At 35.2% G+C, this 16,143-nt stretch overlaps 1 protein-coding gene across 5 annotated transcripts in view; it reads right to left on the bottom strand.

The window, feature by feature from the left end:
* The window catches only part of LOC149782311 (pleckstrin homology domain-containing family G member 5-like), a 416,669-nt gene that overhangs the window by 269,742 nt on the left and 130,784 nt on the right, over window positions 1–16,143 (bottom strand). For all 5 annotated transcript variants that reach the window (XM_089933695.1, XM_089933694.1, XM_089933693.1 and 2 more), the window contains one exon: window positions 179–314. In XM_089933695.1, the coding sequence (XP_089789821.1) occupies window positions 179–314 (136 nt within the window). The remainder of the gene's footprint in view (window positions 1–178; window positions 315–16,143) is intronic.

Below are 16,143 nucleotides of genomic sequence, written 5' to 3' on the forward strand. Positions count from 1 at the left end.
AATGGACAAATGAAGATCAACTTACCACCAATGTTAACTCTCTTGGCCAATGGTCAGTATAGCTGGACATGGGGACCAATCCTGACGAGTTATAAGCAGGCTCATGAGTTATCTGAGTAAGTTAAAATAAGGGAGCATGTAATTACAGTAAGTACAAAGAATGTAATGTGAATTGTACCATTCTTTTTCTTTGGAGCATCCAAGACAAGATGTCCGCTGGCATTTGGCTGTTGATGAATATGATGGTCACACTCTTTACACAGCAACAAGGGATGGTTGCCATTCTTCTCCGTACAGCTGGGGTGGTGGCACACCTAAAACCACAGAAGCAAGAAAATGTGAATGGATGAAAACTTGTTACCAAAGTTATCTGTGAAATCTACATCCAACTGCAAAGATGAAGTAAACTGTTTTCTTCTTAAAGATGCTGACCATGCCTTGTGTATCAAGCCCACCACTAAGGTATATTTCAAATTCCAAGATGGTGGGACATAACATGGTGTCTGAGAGAAAGTTTTTTTAAAAAACTTTAACCCTGAGGTTAATGTTTAATGTTGACTGATGTACAAATATACAAAAAATGGATGCCAAAATATTTGCTGTTTCGAGCTTCTTCTAAGGCAGATTTGACAAAAACTTGGGTATACCATATAGGGCACTCTAAGGGACAGTACAATTTCCGTACCTTATACAAAACTTAAGTACACTGTATATGATACTGAAAAAGACACTGCAATATAGATCCTTTATATTAAGCTTGGAGACACTGCATTAGACTGTGTAAAGGAATTTCCATCACTTAAAACTTTGGCACAATGCATGTAACACTATAAGGAACAGTACAACTTCCATCTGTTGTAGCAAGGTGTAACACAATAAGGAACAGTACAACTTCCATCTGTTATAGCAAGGTGTAACAAAATAAGGAACAGTACAACTTCCATCTGTTGTAGCAAGGTGTAACACAATAAGGAACATTACAACTTCCAACTTTTGTAGCAAGGTGTAACACAATAAGGAACAGTACAACTTCCATCTGTTATAGCAAGGTGTAACACAATAAGGAACAGTACAACTTCCATCTGTTATAGCAAGGTGTCCTCCTTGTGGAGGAATCAGCTAGCTGTTGTTTTCATGGTCATGCATATAAATTCGTAAGTATGCTACTTTTCTGCAAAATAAGATTTATTAGTGGTACAAATCGTCTTTGGGTCATTGATTTAGTAATTATGTCCAGCAGGTCACTTACAAAGCACTGAGCATGTGCATAGTGATAAATAAATAAAAGCCATCGGTGAGTATGTTTTGTAAGATTTATACTTTTAGCATAGCTTTAACAATTGTTTAGTCATATTGCTATAATGTGTGCAGTGTGGCAGTTTACAATGATGTCTAGAACTGGGGCATCATGCCACAGATGCTATAACCACTAGACCACTGGAGCGGTAAATAATAATAATAATAATAATAATAATAATAATAATGACCTTATTTAAAGAGGGTAACACAATTAGCTAAAAACTAATCTACCTTGAGGCCCTCATACAAAGGAATTCATTTATTTAAGCTGCATCTATGAAGCCACTGGATATGTTGGGTTTGGAAGAAGGAAATAGAGTGGGCATCAATAATCTCAACTGGAATACTATTCCAGAGCAGAGTTCCAGAGTATTGGAAACTTTTTTTAAATAACTCCTTATTTGGTTTGGGAATTTTATACTGTTTGGTAGACATGGATCGCAGGTGGGGAGTATTACCAGGTAGCCTATAATGGAATAGTGATTGTAAATATTCAGGAGCACTATTCTGAGATATCCTGTACATTAATTTGGCTTTTCTCAAACAGATTCGGTCTTTAATAGGTAATATTTTTAACCTACCAGCTAAACTTTCCTTGCTTTCTTTCTGGATTGATATTAGCCCAAATGCTCTTTTTTGAAGATGTGCCAGCTTTGCTATGTTTTTATCATTTGAATTACCCCATACTGTACTACAGTAGTCCAAATAGGGTTGTATGTAACTGTTATAAAATAGTTTCCTGTGCCTTTCAGGGAGAAAATGTCTTATCCTACTGAGAAGCCATAAACTTGAATTGACTTTTTCACTGGTATGTTTGATATGTTCAGTCCATGATAGGTTATAATCTACCAGATCACCAAGTAGTCTATCATGACAGACTATTTGCAGATTTGTATCCTTCCATGTCAGACATAGTTCATCACTATCAAGATTTGTCCTTCTTTGCCGTGTTGAGATAAGTAATATTTTAGTTTTACCAGTATTTACCACCATGCCATTACATGTACACCAGTTTTCCAGTTTGTTTAGTGCATTCTGTAAAGAAATTTCGAGCTCATGCTTTGTGTTTTGGATGTCTGACAATGTTGTGCCATCTGCATTAGAGATCTGTAGATGATATTGAGTCTCTTAGTAAAAGTGGTAGGTCATTAATAATTAAAATGAATAGTAATGGACCTAGAATTGAGCCTTGTGGTACTCCATATCTAATTGTTTCAGGTTCAGACAGAACATTATTTATGTAAACATGTTGTGTTCTCTCATGTAAGTACGAAGTAAACCATCTAATTGTTCTTTCATCACACTGGTAGATTTTCAGTTTCTTCAAAAGGATTTCATGATCCACCATGTCAAAAGCTTTCCTGAAATCTACAAATACAGTTCCTATTATTCTACCTTGGTCAAGTGCTTGAAGCCATTTATCAGTTAGGGAGATCAAGGCAGTCTCACAGGAATGGTTGTCTAAAGCCTGATTGATTAGGGTGTAACAGCAAGTGTTTGGTTAAATATGACATGAATGAGTCATGGACATGTTTTTCAATCAATTTTGACAAGCTTAGTAGTATTGAGATTGGTCGGTAGTTATCAGCATCATCCTTAGAACCAGATTTGTGAATAGGAGTTACTTTTGCAGTTTTCCATATTTTGGGGACAGATGAGGTTGCAATACTTAAATTAATTATGAATGTTATGTATATCTACAATAGCAAAGGCAGAAGATTTAATGAGTTGTGGACCAATCTGATCGAGTCCTGTAGCTTTCTTGGTATCAAGTTCACTGAGACATTTTTAACAAAGTTTTTTGACACTGGTGGGATAGAGAAACAAACCTCCTTTGAGATTTTACTGCTGCAGAACTTTTTCAGTTCATTAAAGTTGTTTTCTATCACTGGCTCTTTTAACTTTGTGGTAATGTTGATGAAAATCATTGAAAACATTTGCAATGTCAGTTTCATCAGTGACTATGGTGTCATTTACCAGAAGTGAGTGAATTTTATTTGTCTGTTTTTTGTGTGTTCCTCCAGTGAGTTCATTGAAGACTTTCCAAATGGAGTTTGTGTTGCTCTTTTTGTTTTCAAGCAATGATTGATAATAAGTTTTTTTAGCTTTTTTGATCATACTTGTTATTTTATTTCTCCATACTTTATATTGTGCATGGTTTTCCATAGCCTTGAATTTGTCTCGTGTTTTCATAGCATCTAGGATTTCAGTAGTAAGCCAATTAGGTTGAATATCAGTCTTTACTCGATGTACATTCAGTGGTGCATGCTTAGATACTACATCCATAAATAAGTCAGTCCACACCCTCATGGCTTCATCTATGTCATCCAAATTTTGGATCATACTCCATGGAACTTTATATAGGTCATTGAGAAATTGTTCTTCATTAAAAGTTTTGAACGATCTGTAAGTGATCGTTTTATGTGTATTTTTCTTATTTTTCTTGCATTTAACCTTTCTTGTCAAAAAAGTAGGATAGTGGTCACTAAGACCAACATTCGGTACATTAACACAAGCCACATTGTCTGGTAGGTTAGTATAAATGTGATCAATAAGAGTGCTTGATTTTTCTGTTACCCTTGTAGGCTCATTTACCAGCTGGTCTAGGCCTAATGATTCAATAAATTCCATCCAGTTGTTCCTTATTTGAGTATTGAGAAGGTCCTTATTTATATCTCTGAGTATATATGTTTCTTTCTCCTGTGCTAGAACATTTTCTATTTGTTTCAAAAAGTTATCATTCCAAAATGCTTTGGAGGAAGGTGGTCTATAAATGAAACCAGCTAGGAAAGATTTTGCATTATTTTGAAAAATTTCCACCCAGATACTCTCAATTTCATGTGACTCCAAGTCAAGTTGCCTTTTTACATTTACATCTTCCCTAATGTATACAACAAGACCCCCGCCCCCCCCCCCCTGCTGTCTCTATGTCCCTACGAAATGGTTTATTGTAGCCTTGACAGTGAAATAGATCATCATTGTGGTTAGCATTTAATTTGGTTTCAGTGAGTCCTAAAACATGTATATTATTTTCCATGGAAGACAACATTAACTTAATCTGGTCTATCTTTCCCACTATACCTTGTACATTTAAGTGACCTATGTTAAAACCTTTTGTATTTAGTTTTATATCAATTACATGTATGTCATCATGCAATGGGGTACTCACTGAGATTGTCTCCATACTACTTTTATCATTCTGACATCCTATTTCTATATTTAAATGTTCATATATATTAGCATCTTCAAAGTCACATACAAACCCTGAAAATCCATTTACATTTGCATCTACAATAGTGTCCATTGAATAGTTAGAGTCAAGAGTCCCACTGGGTACATTTAGTTTTTTTGTAAATGAAGCGTTGGCATTCTCCTCTTTGCCAGCTTCCTAATATGTATACATTGATGGACAAAGTCTTTGTTTGTGTCCATATTTATGGCACCTAAAACACTCGATCTGTTTGCCATGATGGCATGCCTGTGTCATGTGCCCAGTTTCTCCACAGTTGAGACAACACTCTTCATTAAAGTGCTTGAAAATAGGGGCATACATGTTAATATTTCTCAGTAGCTGAGAGGTTCCTTTTCTGCTTAGATGAATTTTGTCTCTGTGGTAGAGACTAAGGTTGACATCCTGATTCTGAATGAAGAAAGATTTGTATTGTGGAATGTACTGTAGGTTGAAATCTTCACATAAGTCAATTATCAGATCATTTATTTCTTTGGCCTTGGTGTCCACACGAGGAGGTAATCCCAATATCATTAATTTACATGTATTTGGGCTGCAATATCTAGCAGCATACAATAAACTTTCAAAATCTGTTTTGAGTTGATTTAGTGACCTTCCCTCACAGGCATCATTTCCACCTACTAAAATAATAATTTGTTTGTATTTGGTTAGGTCACTGTTCATTATTCTGTCAGTGATGTTGTTGATTTTTGCACCTCTTAAAGTCTGTACATCTGTTTTAAAAAGTCTCCTTGGTATTATACTTTTCAAAATTGAGGAGCCAATTATTAGAGTAAAAACCATTGATGAGATAGGGACATCGTTATGATAATACACAAGGGACAATTTCCCTTCTTTACAACAAAACTTAATAGAGATTTGGGATGAAAACAGGGATCCTCTGTCAGTCTTGGACAGTTCTCATCTAAACAAATTTTTATACAGAATTCTTCAAAATGTCCCTTTTGATCATATTTCCTTTATTATTTAAGACAAACTTTGTGTTAAGTGTTTAGGGAAGGAGTCAATTTATTCTAGATATGAGTGTAAGCACAATATTCACCTGTACATGATGCACTGACAACTGCATACAACAAAGACCAATTTCCTCTGCCACTACATAGAACAAAGACCCATTCTATCTGCAAAATGTGCCACCAGATCATTTCAACTAAATCATTTATATGAGAGAATATTCTTAACAAAAGCCAACTTTATGTTCAAAGTGTCCAGCAAACCCATTAGTGCCTAAGTAATATTTTTCACCAAAGACATGCGTGGGGTACTCCAAATTTAAGGTCTGATACAATCCAATGTTAAATGATATTAACACCAAAGAAGGAAGTGTTTAAAAACAGCTTGAGATATTGGTCTACAAGTATGGAAAACATTATTCCCAGTGGCATAAGGCAGACTCCAAGCATGAACTGTTTGACAAGAGCGTTCAGTACACTGGTTCACTGGTAGGTAACATTATTTCCAATGACATAAGGCAGACACCAAGCATGAACTGTTTAACAAGAGCTTTTAGTACACTGGTCCACTTGTGTCCAACATTATTTCCAATGACATAAGGCAGGCTCCAAGCATGAACTGTTTAGCAAGAACTTTCAGTACACTGGTCCACTTGTATGCAACATTATTTCCAATGACATAAGGCAGGCTCCAAGCACAAACTGTTAGACAAGAGCTTTTAGTACACTGGTCCACTTGTATGCAACATTATTTCCAATGACATAATGCAGGCTCCAAGCACAAACTGTTAGACAAGAGCTTTCAGTACACTGGTCCACTTGTATGCAACATTATTTTCAATGACATATTAGGCAGGCTCCAAGCATGAACTGTTTGACAAGAGCTTTCAGTACACTGGTCTGTTTGTATGCAACATTATTTCCAATGTCATAAGGCAGGCTCCAAGCACGAACTGTTTAACAAGAGCTTTCGGTACACTGGTCCACTAATGTATACAACATTATTTCCAATGACATAAGGCAGGCTCCAAGCATGAACTGTTTAACAAGAGCTTTCAGTACAATGGTCCACTGGTATGCAACATTATTTCCAAAGACATCTAGATGACTGAATTTTTCAATACAATATGATTTGTTATATATGTTTATGTAAAGTCATTATTATTATCATGATTTGTTATATATTTGTATGTGTTCACTGATGCTAGCACATGTAATGGGCTTCAAACATTTCAGAATAACTCAATTCTTTTGTGTGATGCCACATTTTTTTCACATTGTGCAGTATATATATTCTATACATTGTGTTTAACAGAAGGCCTCAAGGTACCTTAGATTAGTTCCTGTTACCTGAGTTAGTAACCTTCTCTGAGCAAAGTCATTATTATAATTATGATTTTTATATATAAACACTGTATTATTATTATTATTATTATTATTATTAGACCCTAATAAACTAGCACATTATTTAATGGGTCAGTTTATCAGCATTCCCATTCATGTATATATCTATATGTACACACACACACATATACACATATTATATGCTCATTTTTTTCTCCATTAACTTTGCGTTGTCAGAATCGTTCAGTATTTTATGATACTGAACTTGCATGCAATTGATACTGAACTCACAAAAATAAAAGAACTACTTTCTATTGTAAACAAACAATGGATGCAGATGCCAGCACTTTTGATTTATTTTATTTGTCTGTGAATGAAGTAAACCAACTGCACGAACTAAAGCAGATGTTTCGTGGACTGCCACATACCAGCTGCTTTGGCACATTCTGCGTTAACTTTTTTGATACATGTTTCAGATTTAGGCGAGCTATAGACGCCAGACAGGGTCCTTAAAAATAACATCCTAGTGACAAGGCATAAACGGTCTTCTTTAGCTGGTAATAAGAATGGCAAAAGATATACTTACAGTTTTACAGCCTGAATTTTCTCAAAATGTACTTGCTTAGTTCTGTAAATCCAAATTACATGAGCCATGTCATGGGTTCTCAAGCTTATTATGCATTTCGAATTGTACTGTAATTTCAACTATATTCAAAGTGCAGTTACGTCCTCCTTACTCTACTCTAAATGAAATAAACATTATATTCCATAGCATCTTTTTGATCATTGCAATTGAAAGTCTTCATATTTTTCCCACATTATGATTTCAAACACTCAATGGCAGAACAGAAAAACACTTGCAGATGTCAACAGTAGGCTGCTCTGTTGTCGCTGAAATCTGATGTACTTCATGTAGAACTGGCACATAAATCCAGCCCATAATCATGACATTTCGTAGAAACAACAAAAAAATTATCAAATGGAAAAGTTGTTGCAATGTGCATTCATTCACATTATGACTCCAAATTTCAATTTTGCATAGACCAAAATGCCATTTTCTTTTGAAAGTTATGTTTAGCGCACGACCAAGTTCAAATTTATTTGGGCAGAGTTATGTGTGCATTAACAATGTTGTTGTTGTATAATGATGAATCTGCGCTTATGTATTTAGTTCGGAATATGGCAAATATTCAGTTACTTTGTTTCATGTAGTGCATTTTTATTTACTGAATTAATAAGTAGAATAAAAAAATGAGCATATAATAAAAAGGTTACTGCATATGGGAAAATATTAACTCATTTTGTCGGATGGATAAACTGCACTCCCAAGGTCGTGCAGTATTTCCATCTGAAAAACTCATATTTTCCCACACAAATGCAGCAACCTATATATATATATATATATATATATATATATATATATATATATATATATATATATATATACACACACACACACACACAAAACTACTACTTACAGGATGCAAATCTATCATATTTCTATGCTGAAAATTAAATCTCCTTATCTTTCATCTGCAGACAACCCAGCTGAATGTATTAACAGCCTGTGTTCCCAAGAAAGTGGAAAGACAGAAACAGGAATAGTTTTTTTAAATTGAAACCTTTGCACTAATTCTGTTCACAGCTCATTCAGCAAATATGGAGTGTAATAATATGGGATTTTGATGTATGAGGAGGGATATAGAGTTTGCCATGTCCTAAATGTGTCATAATAAATTTGACCATGGGGCAATGGCTACACTGCCATTAAAATGTTACAATCCTATCACTACATGCAGTAAATAAAGCATATAATACTGCTTGTCAGATTGGATCAACTCTCTTTTTTCTTCTATATCACACATGCATTCACCATAAAATCATTCTTAAAGACTGGATACTTGACAGGTAATCAGGTAATAGCAGTAGGACTGCTTTACATGGTATGGATGATTATTGGGTAGAAAAATACAATGTGGCTATACTTGTCTGATAAGTGCATCTTTTCTATCACAACACACACACACACACACACACACACACACACACATACATACATACATACATACATACATAGTTACTTGACATGAATAAATAACCTAAAACGGTACTTGAAAATTACTTACAAGGTGCTCTCAACAGACTTCAAGTATGGTGCAAGGAAAACAGTATGATCATAAATACAGAAAAAATGAAAGCCCTACTAGTTACAACACAACAAAAATGAGCAAGGTGAGATAGCGATAAACTCCAGGTTCTATTTGACAATGTGAGCCTTACTATGACCTATCATTATAAAATTCTTGGTGTATTCATAGATAACAATCTTACTTGGTCTATTCACATTAAACATGTTTCAAAAAAGGTTAATTCTTATATCTGGCTACTGAGGAAAATCAAAACATATTCCTCTTTAGTATAGGGTCATCTTTTATGAAAGTTATATTTAGCCATAGCAGGGCTCTTGTAATGTAATTTGGGTTAATACCTTTAATTCAAGCACAACAACACTTTTAAGACTCCAAAATAGGGCAATTTTCAGGATGCAATTAATAAGATAAAGGTTTTAACAACACATAAATGAATATGTCTTAGAAATGCCAAATTGATGTATAAAGTATCCAGAAAAGCCATTCCTGTCTATCTAAGCAATATCTTTCACCAAAGAGATGCTGATGGTACTCCAAATTTAAGGTCCATTAGAAGTAAAAATTACATTATACTAAAGGCCAAATATGGAATTCTTTTCAATATACTGTTCCAGTGGTATGGAACAACATTCCCAGTGACATAAGGCAGGCTCCTAGCATCTCTTCTTTTCATAATCAGTGTCTTAAATGGATGAAATCTTTAGACAACTGAACAGTTCTAGTACAATAAATACCACCTGCTTTTCTGTGATTTTGCATCATTTTCACAGTTGAAATTTTCAATGCAGGATGATATTTTATATTTTGTATATGTTTATGTGTTCACAGATGCCAGTGCATGTGTTCCAGGTTTGATAATTTGACTTTTGAAATCACTTAGTTATTTAATGTGAAGCCAAATTCATCATATTGTATATACTGTATATATTGTACATAACAGATAGAAGGCCTCAAGGTAGATTAGTTCTGTAACTAATTGAGTTACCTTCTCTAAATAAAGTCTTTATTATTATTATTATTATTATTATTATTATTTTATAAGAGGACAAAGATCTCAGGCATTTAAGTGAAGAAGAGAAAATCTGATGACAACAGGTGCCCTTTGTTATAAAATAAGTGATATGTATCCATATTAAATGTTTCTTTTAATGAGGTCTTGCAGGGTTCAAAATTAGTGTAGTACATTTCCTGTCATAGTGGTAGACTTCATAATTTCAACAGTCCAAAGACTTGCAAAACTTTAGTTGTTGCCAGTCAGTTTATTTCAGGGAGGTCTAATGTGTGTGTGTGTGATCTGGATTTTTAATGTAGCTTTAACAATTTTTCAGTCATATCGCTACTATTTCTGCAGTGTGACAGTTTATAGTGATGTCTAGCACAGGGGCATCATTCCGCAGACATGTAGCATGATGTCCCACCCAGTCACATTATTCTGGCACCAGGCTGACCAGTCCTAAAACTAAACTCTTAATACTGAGCACCAAGTCAGGCAGCTGTTAGTACCATTTTTGTAAGTCTTTGGTATGACTCGACTGGGGATGGGGAGGTCTAATGAAGATTAAGTAGAATTAGCAAATTTTTAAATTCACTAATCCTTTTGACTATAAAGAAATGTACAGGTTGTTAAATTTAACACCTGATTTGTCAAATCATACTTAATGTACATATACAAAAATGCCTTCATGTCCAAATGTTTGTTATAAATTAAAACAATAAATAAATAATAATAAAAAATATCTTTGTGTTATATAATTCTATGATCTTGTTTTATTCACATTTTGCTATTATTTTTAAAAATGGACAGGTATTTTAATTTTACAAGTGGATATATTTTCCTTTAAAATTGGCCCTCAACTTATACTTTCCATCAACTTAGCCCCCTCCCCTGCAAAGAGGATGGGATCTGCATGTTAAAACATTTCTGAAATTGTTCAACCAAAATCATAATAAAACAGCTGCTGACACAAATGGAAAAAGTAAATGCAACATCTCATTTGCTGCTAATGAGGGCATACAAAAGCCTGGTGCATTGTCTCCTAGTGACAAACATTATTAACACATTAACCCCTAGCGATGACTTTATGGGGCAGGAGGTGGTAGCCTACTGCCAAGCTCTGTAGCGTCATGGTCATGCAAGATACACTAAAGTGGGTGGTATTATAGAAAGGTAGACAGATGTAGCTCTACAATGATACCAAATAATCTGGAATATCTAGCTGCACTACAAAATAGAGATAGAAAAACCTCATTTTTTGGACCCAACTTATTTTACCCGAAATTTGTCCGTGGTCGGAATCTGATTTTGTGTCCGGATTTTAGACTTTTTGGTCTCAGATCTAAGGCCAACTGGTATGAACTGCAAACAGACAGATGAGCCTTTGCAAAAAGTAGGATAAGATGGGCATTTGGAACAAAGAGTGGTCTCCATACAAAAATAATGGCTTCATTTAGCAACAAAAAAAAAACAAACAAAAAAACCAAAAATTCCAACTTTTACCCTTCTGCTCATGCGCGAGTCAAATAGCCAAAGAAAATCGATGTTTCTAACACCACTAGGCAGTATGTTATAGAAAGATGACCAGGGATTTTGTGTTTTCAAGTATATTCAGAAATAGCTTTCAAAATGTGCTTCCTACTTGATTTTTAGGCAAAAATGACAAAAAGCTCCAGGGGTTAATGTGTTAATAGTCAGGACTTTGTCACATCAACTTACATGAACATCATAAGAGTCAAACATTTCATTTAGTTGCAATTAATAAAGTAGGAAAACAGTGGGGACAGTCCTGATAAAAGAAAGGAAAGCTGAATGTACTATGTCCAGTGGAGACAGTCCAGATAAAGTGAGGGAAAGCTGAATGTTCTGTGTCCTGTGGGAACAGTCCTGATAAAGTAAGGGAAAGCTGAATGTTCTATGTCCAGTGGGGACAGTCCTGATAAAGTAAGGGAAAGCTGAATGCTCTATGTCCAGTGGGGACAGTCCTGATAGAGTGAGGGAACGCTGAATTTTCTATTTCCAGTGGGGACAGTCCTGAGAAAGTGAGGGACAGCTGAATGTTCTATGTCCAGTGGGGATAGTCCTGAGAAAGTGAGGATAGCTGAATGTTCTATGTCCAATGGGGACAGTCCTGATAAAGTGAGGGAAAGCTGAATGTTCTATATCCAGTGGTGACAGTCCTGATAGAGTGATGGAAAGCTGAATGTTCTATGTCCGGTGGGGACAGTCCTGATAAAGTGAGGGAAAGGTGAATGTTCTATTTCCAGTTGGGACAGTCCTGATAAAGTGAGAAGGTGTACATTTCATTTCAAAATGAGTACGGATCTGATAAAGTGAGAAAATGTACACTACATGTTAAAAGGGTACAGTCCTGATAAAGCGATAAAATGGGTACACTACATGTCAGAAGGGTACGGCCCTCAAAGTGAGAAAATGGGTACACTACATGTCAAATGGGTACAGTCCTGATAAAGTGAAAAAATGGGTACACTACATGTCAAATGGGTACAGTCCTGATAATGTGAGAAAAAGGTGTACATTTTATGTCCAGAGGATATGCTACTGTCCTTATTACAAACATTAAGAATATAATTTAATGACCTTCAGTGAAAATACATAAGATAACAAGGTCAAAGTTAGGTGTTGAAAATCAAAATATTACTTAGCATTTAATCTTACATGGTTGATCTGGTGTTTATTACAGTTGTTGATCTGGTATTTATTATAGTTGTTGATGTGGTGTTTATTACAGTTCTTGATCTGGTGTTTATTACAGTTCTTGATCTGGTGTTTATTAAAGTTACTTATCTGGTGTTTATTACAGTTGTGAATCTGGTGTTTATTACAGTTGTTGATCTAGTATTACATTTGTTGATCTGGTATTTATTACAGTTGTTGATCTGGTGTTTATTACAACTGTTGATCTGGTGATATTACAGTTGTTGATCTGATGTTTAGTACAGTTGTTGATCTGGCATTACAGATGTTGAGCTGGTGTTTATTACAGTTGTTGATCTGGTCAGATCAAAGTTGTTTATCTGGTCTTGTTACAGTTGTTGATATGGTGTTTATTACAGTTGTTGATTTGGTGTTTATTACAGTTGTTGATCTGGTGTTTATTACAGTTGTTGATCTGGTATTTATTACAGTTGTTAATATGGTGTTCATTACAGTTGTTGATCTGGCGTTTATTACAGCTGCTGATCTGGTTTCACTGCCTTTAGTTTTCATTGAAAAATCTGCAATTAACTTTAATACAATTCAATTTAGCTGTTCATAAAATCTTAACTTTCTGATTTAGACAATAATTTCAACATATATAAAATCTTCACTTATCAAATTAAATTTCAAAAAATGTGTATGAAATTGTGTTAATGTGAAATCTGAAGAAGTCGAAATTGCAAGATGACAGATACCTGTATATAGTTTTGTGCTGTAAATGACTATGAAGCAAATCACTGAATAAAAACATGGAGATACAATTTTTAGTTGCTGACCTAGATAAACTAGAAATGCATTCCTGGAACTGTACATTGCAGAAATGACCATGCAAAGCTTAACACACTATAGTATCACTATACACTGTTGCTGTGAAAAATAAAAATTCCTCTAAATTTTAGCTGACAAAAATTATATCACATACTGTTATTTCATTTTCATTTTGACCGCTCCAGTGGCCAAAGTTTTTAGAGCGATGCATGAAGTCATGGGTTCAAACTCCAGCCAAGTCATACCAAAGACTTATAAAAATGGTACTAGCAGCTGCCTCACCTGACGCTCAGCAATAAGAGGTTAGTGTTAGAACAGGGCAGCCTGGTGTCAGGATAATGTGACTGGGTTGATCATCAAGCTACCTGTCTACGGCATGATACCACAGTGCTAGACATCACTGTAAACTGCCACAATGCAGATATCGTAGCGATATGACTGAAAATTTGTTAAAACTATGTTAAAAATCCAAATCACACACACACACACTTTTGTGTATATGATATATTTAATGTGAAAAAATCTGACACTTATATTAGGAAATCTTATAAACCCTGGTAAGCTCAGTGCTTTGGTATTCAGGAAATACATTTTCATTTCTAATATTTGTATTAAATCTGCTAAACATTGTGATAAAGCAATGTTATACACAACTGCAGCATATCACTTTCCTCCTGCTAAATAAAGTGTACTAGCTGCCAATGCTAAAAATGACAAAGGTCAGATAAGATGAAGGCAATGTAACAGGAACAGTTGCAAAATGCAATGAATCCTCAGCACATGTGGCTTCGTAAAGAGAATAGTCATGTGGCATAGTTCAGAGTGGTCTAAATGCATGCAACGAGTCATTTTGTTGTGTCTTGAGCTCATACAAAAATTATAATTGCTAATATACATACATACACACATACACACACACACACACACACTCTCTGGTGGCCTAGTGGTTAGAACATCTGCCTTGGAAGCGGGAGGTCGTGGGTTCAAAAACTGACCAAGTCATACCAAAGACTTACAAAAATGGTACAAACTGCTGCCTCGCTAGGCACTCAGCATTAAGAGGTTAGTGTTAGGACTGGTCAGCCTGGTGTCAGGATAATGTGACTGGGTGGGACATCATGCTACATGTCTGCGTCATGGGTTTGGTCTCACCAGAGCACATCCCATTTGAGCGCTGTTCAGTGAGGCGCTAAAAAATTTCTTTTTCTCATTAGGGCTAATCCCATTACTAGAATGCATTCACAATAGGGTGCGGAGAAAAAAATTAAGTTCAACAAGATTGAATTGCCATCATGTTTGATGTTATATATATATAATAATATGTACAAAAACAGCGGTAATTGTGATTAGAAAATAATTACTAGACAGAAACCAGAGAACCATCAATACACAATTTTATACAACTCTTATACCTTACACTGGTTTATCCTTTTTTGTACGCAAATAAACAAGTAGATAAAAAATGTAATGCAAATTAAAATATATAAAGTGGTCATTCCTAGCACAAACACGATATTACATGAATAAAATAATATACATACATACATAACATAAACACAATACTGTAATAGACTGGTCCTTGGTCAAGATCACTATAATTTAGGGGCCATGATATAGAAACCAGTCGCAAGACTTAGTCTCTGAAGAAGGAAGTATATATCATAAAGAAATATACCGGGAAGGAAAACAAAGAGACCAGCTCCAGGGACAGTTTGAGTATGACACATTGTAAAATAATAAAATGCAAAGATCAATGAGCAACCCATGAAAGAGAATAATAAATACTTGGTTTCTTCAAAATTCTTTTGACTTTTTCGCGCTCTAGTGATACTAGTTCTTTGCGCTCTAACGGGATGCGCCCTAATAAGATTAGCTCTAGTAGGACAAAAATATTTTTTGCGCTCTAGTGTGATAACCTCTAATGGTTTGCACTCTAATGAGACGTTAGACGTTACCGTGTCATGATGCCCCAGTGCTAGACATCACAATAAACTGCCACAATGCAGACATCGTAGAGATATGACTGAAAAATTGTTAAAGCTAGGTTAAAAATCCTAACCACACACACACACACACACACACATATACACACACATTTATTGTCCATGTGGCCCATGGCGCTTTATATGTTGGACTACCATGATATTGTTGATCAATAAAAGCAACAGTCATGCTGTTGTTGCTATGGCTTAACACCATTTTTCAGCACATGCTATACATGATGTACAGTAAAACTGCTGGAGGAAGAACCCTGAAAACCCCCTCATTCGAACCACTGATCAATGGCAAGCTTTCTCACATACCCATATAGACTGAGCCTGAGGCTCGAACCCATGCTGACAGCGGTGAGATGGCAGTTATCATTAAGGTGAGCACTTTAGACCACTAGACTTATGCCATTATCAAACAAGAATCTGCTTTCATATACAATCCACCCACAGAATTATATTCCAAACTTAAACAGAGTCGGATAAAAATGGTATTGAATAGAAAGGAAAACGAAAACACTTTTACAATGATATTAATATTGCATTGGGACAGACGTAACGATGAAAGCAGGTAGAGTGGGGTGGTGGGGTGTCCCAGCTATGGAAAAATATGAAAATAATTTGGAACATAATTAAAGAAAGAAAAACAAAAAAGACAGCATTCATTCTGAAAATT

This window comes from Sinohyriopsis cumingii, chromosome 15 (assembly GCF_028554795.1).
Source record: "Sinohyriopsis cumingii isolate HCF-2022 chromosome 15, ASM2855479v2, whole genome shotgun sequence".
Classification (NCBI taxonomy): domain Eukaryota; kingdom Metazoa; phylum Mollusca; class Bivalvia; order Unionida; family Unionidae; genus Sinohyriopsis; species Sinohyriopsis cumingii.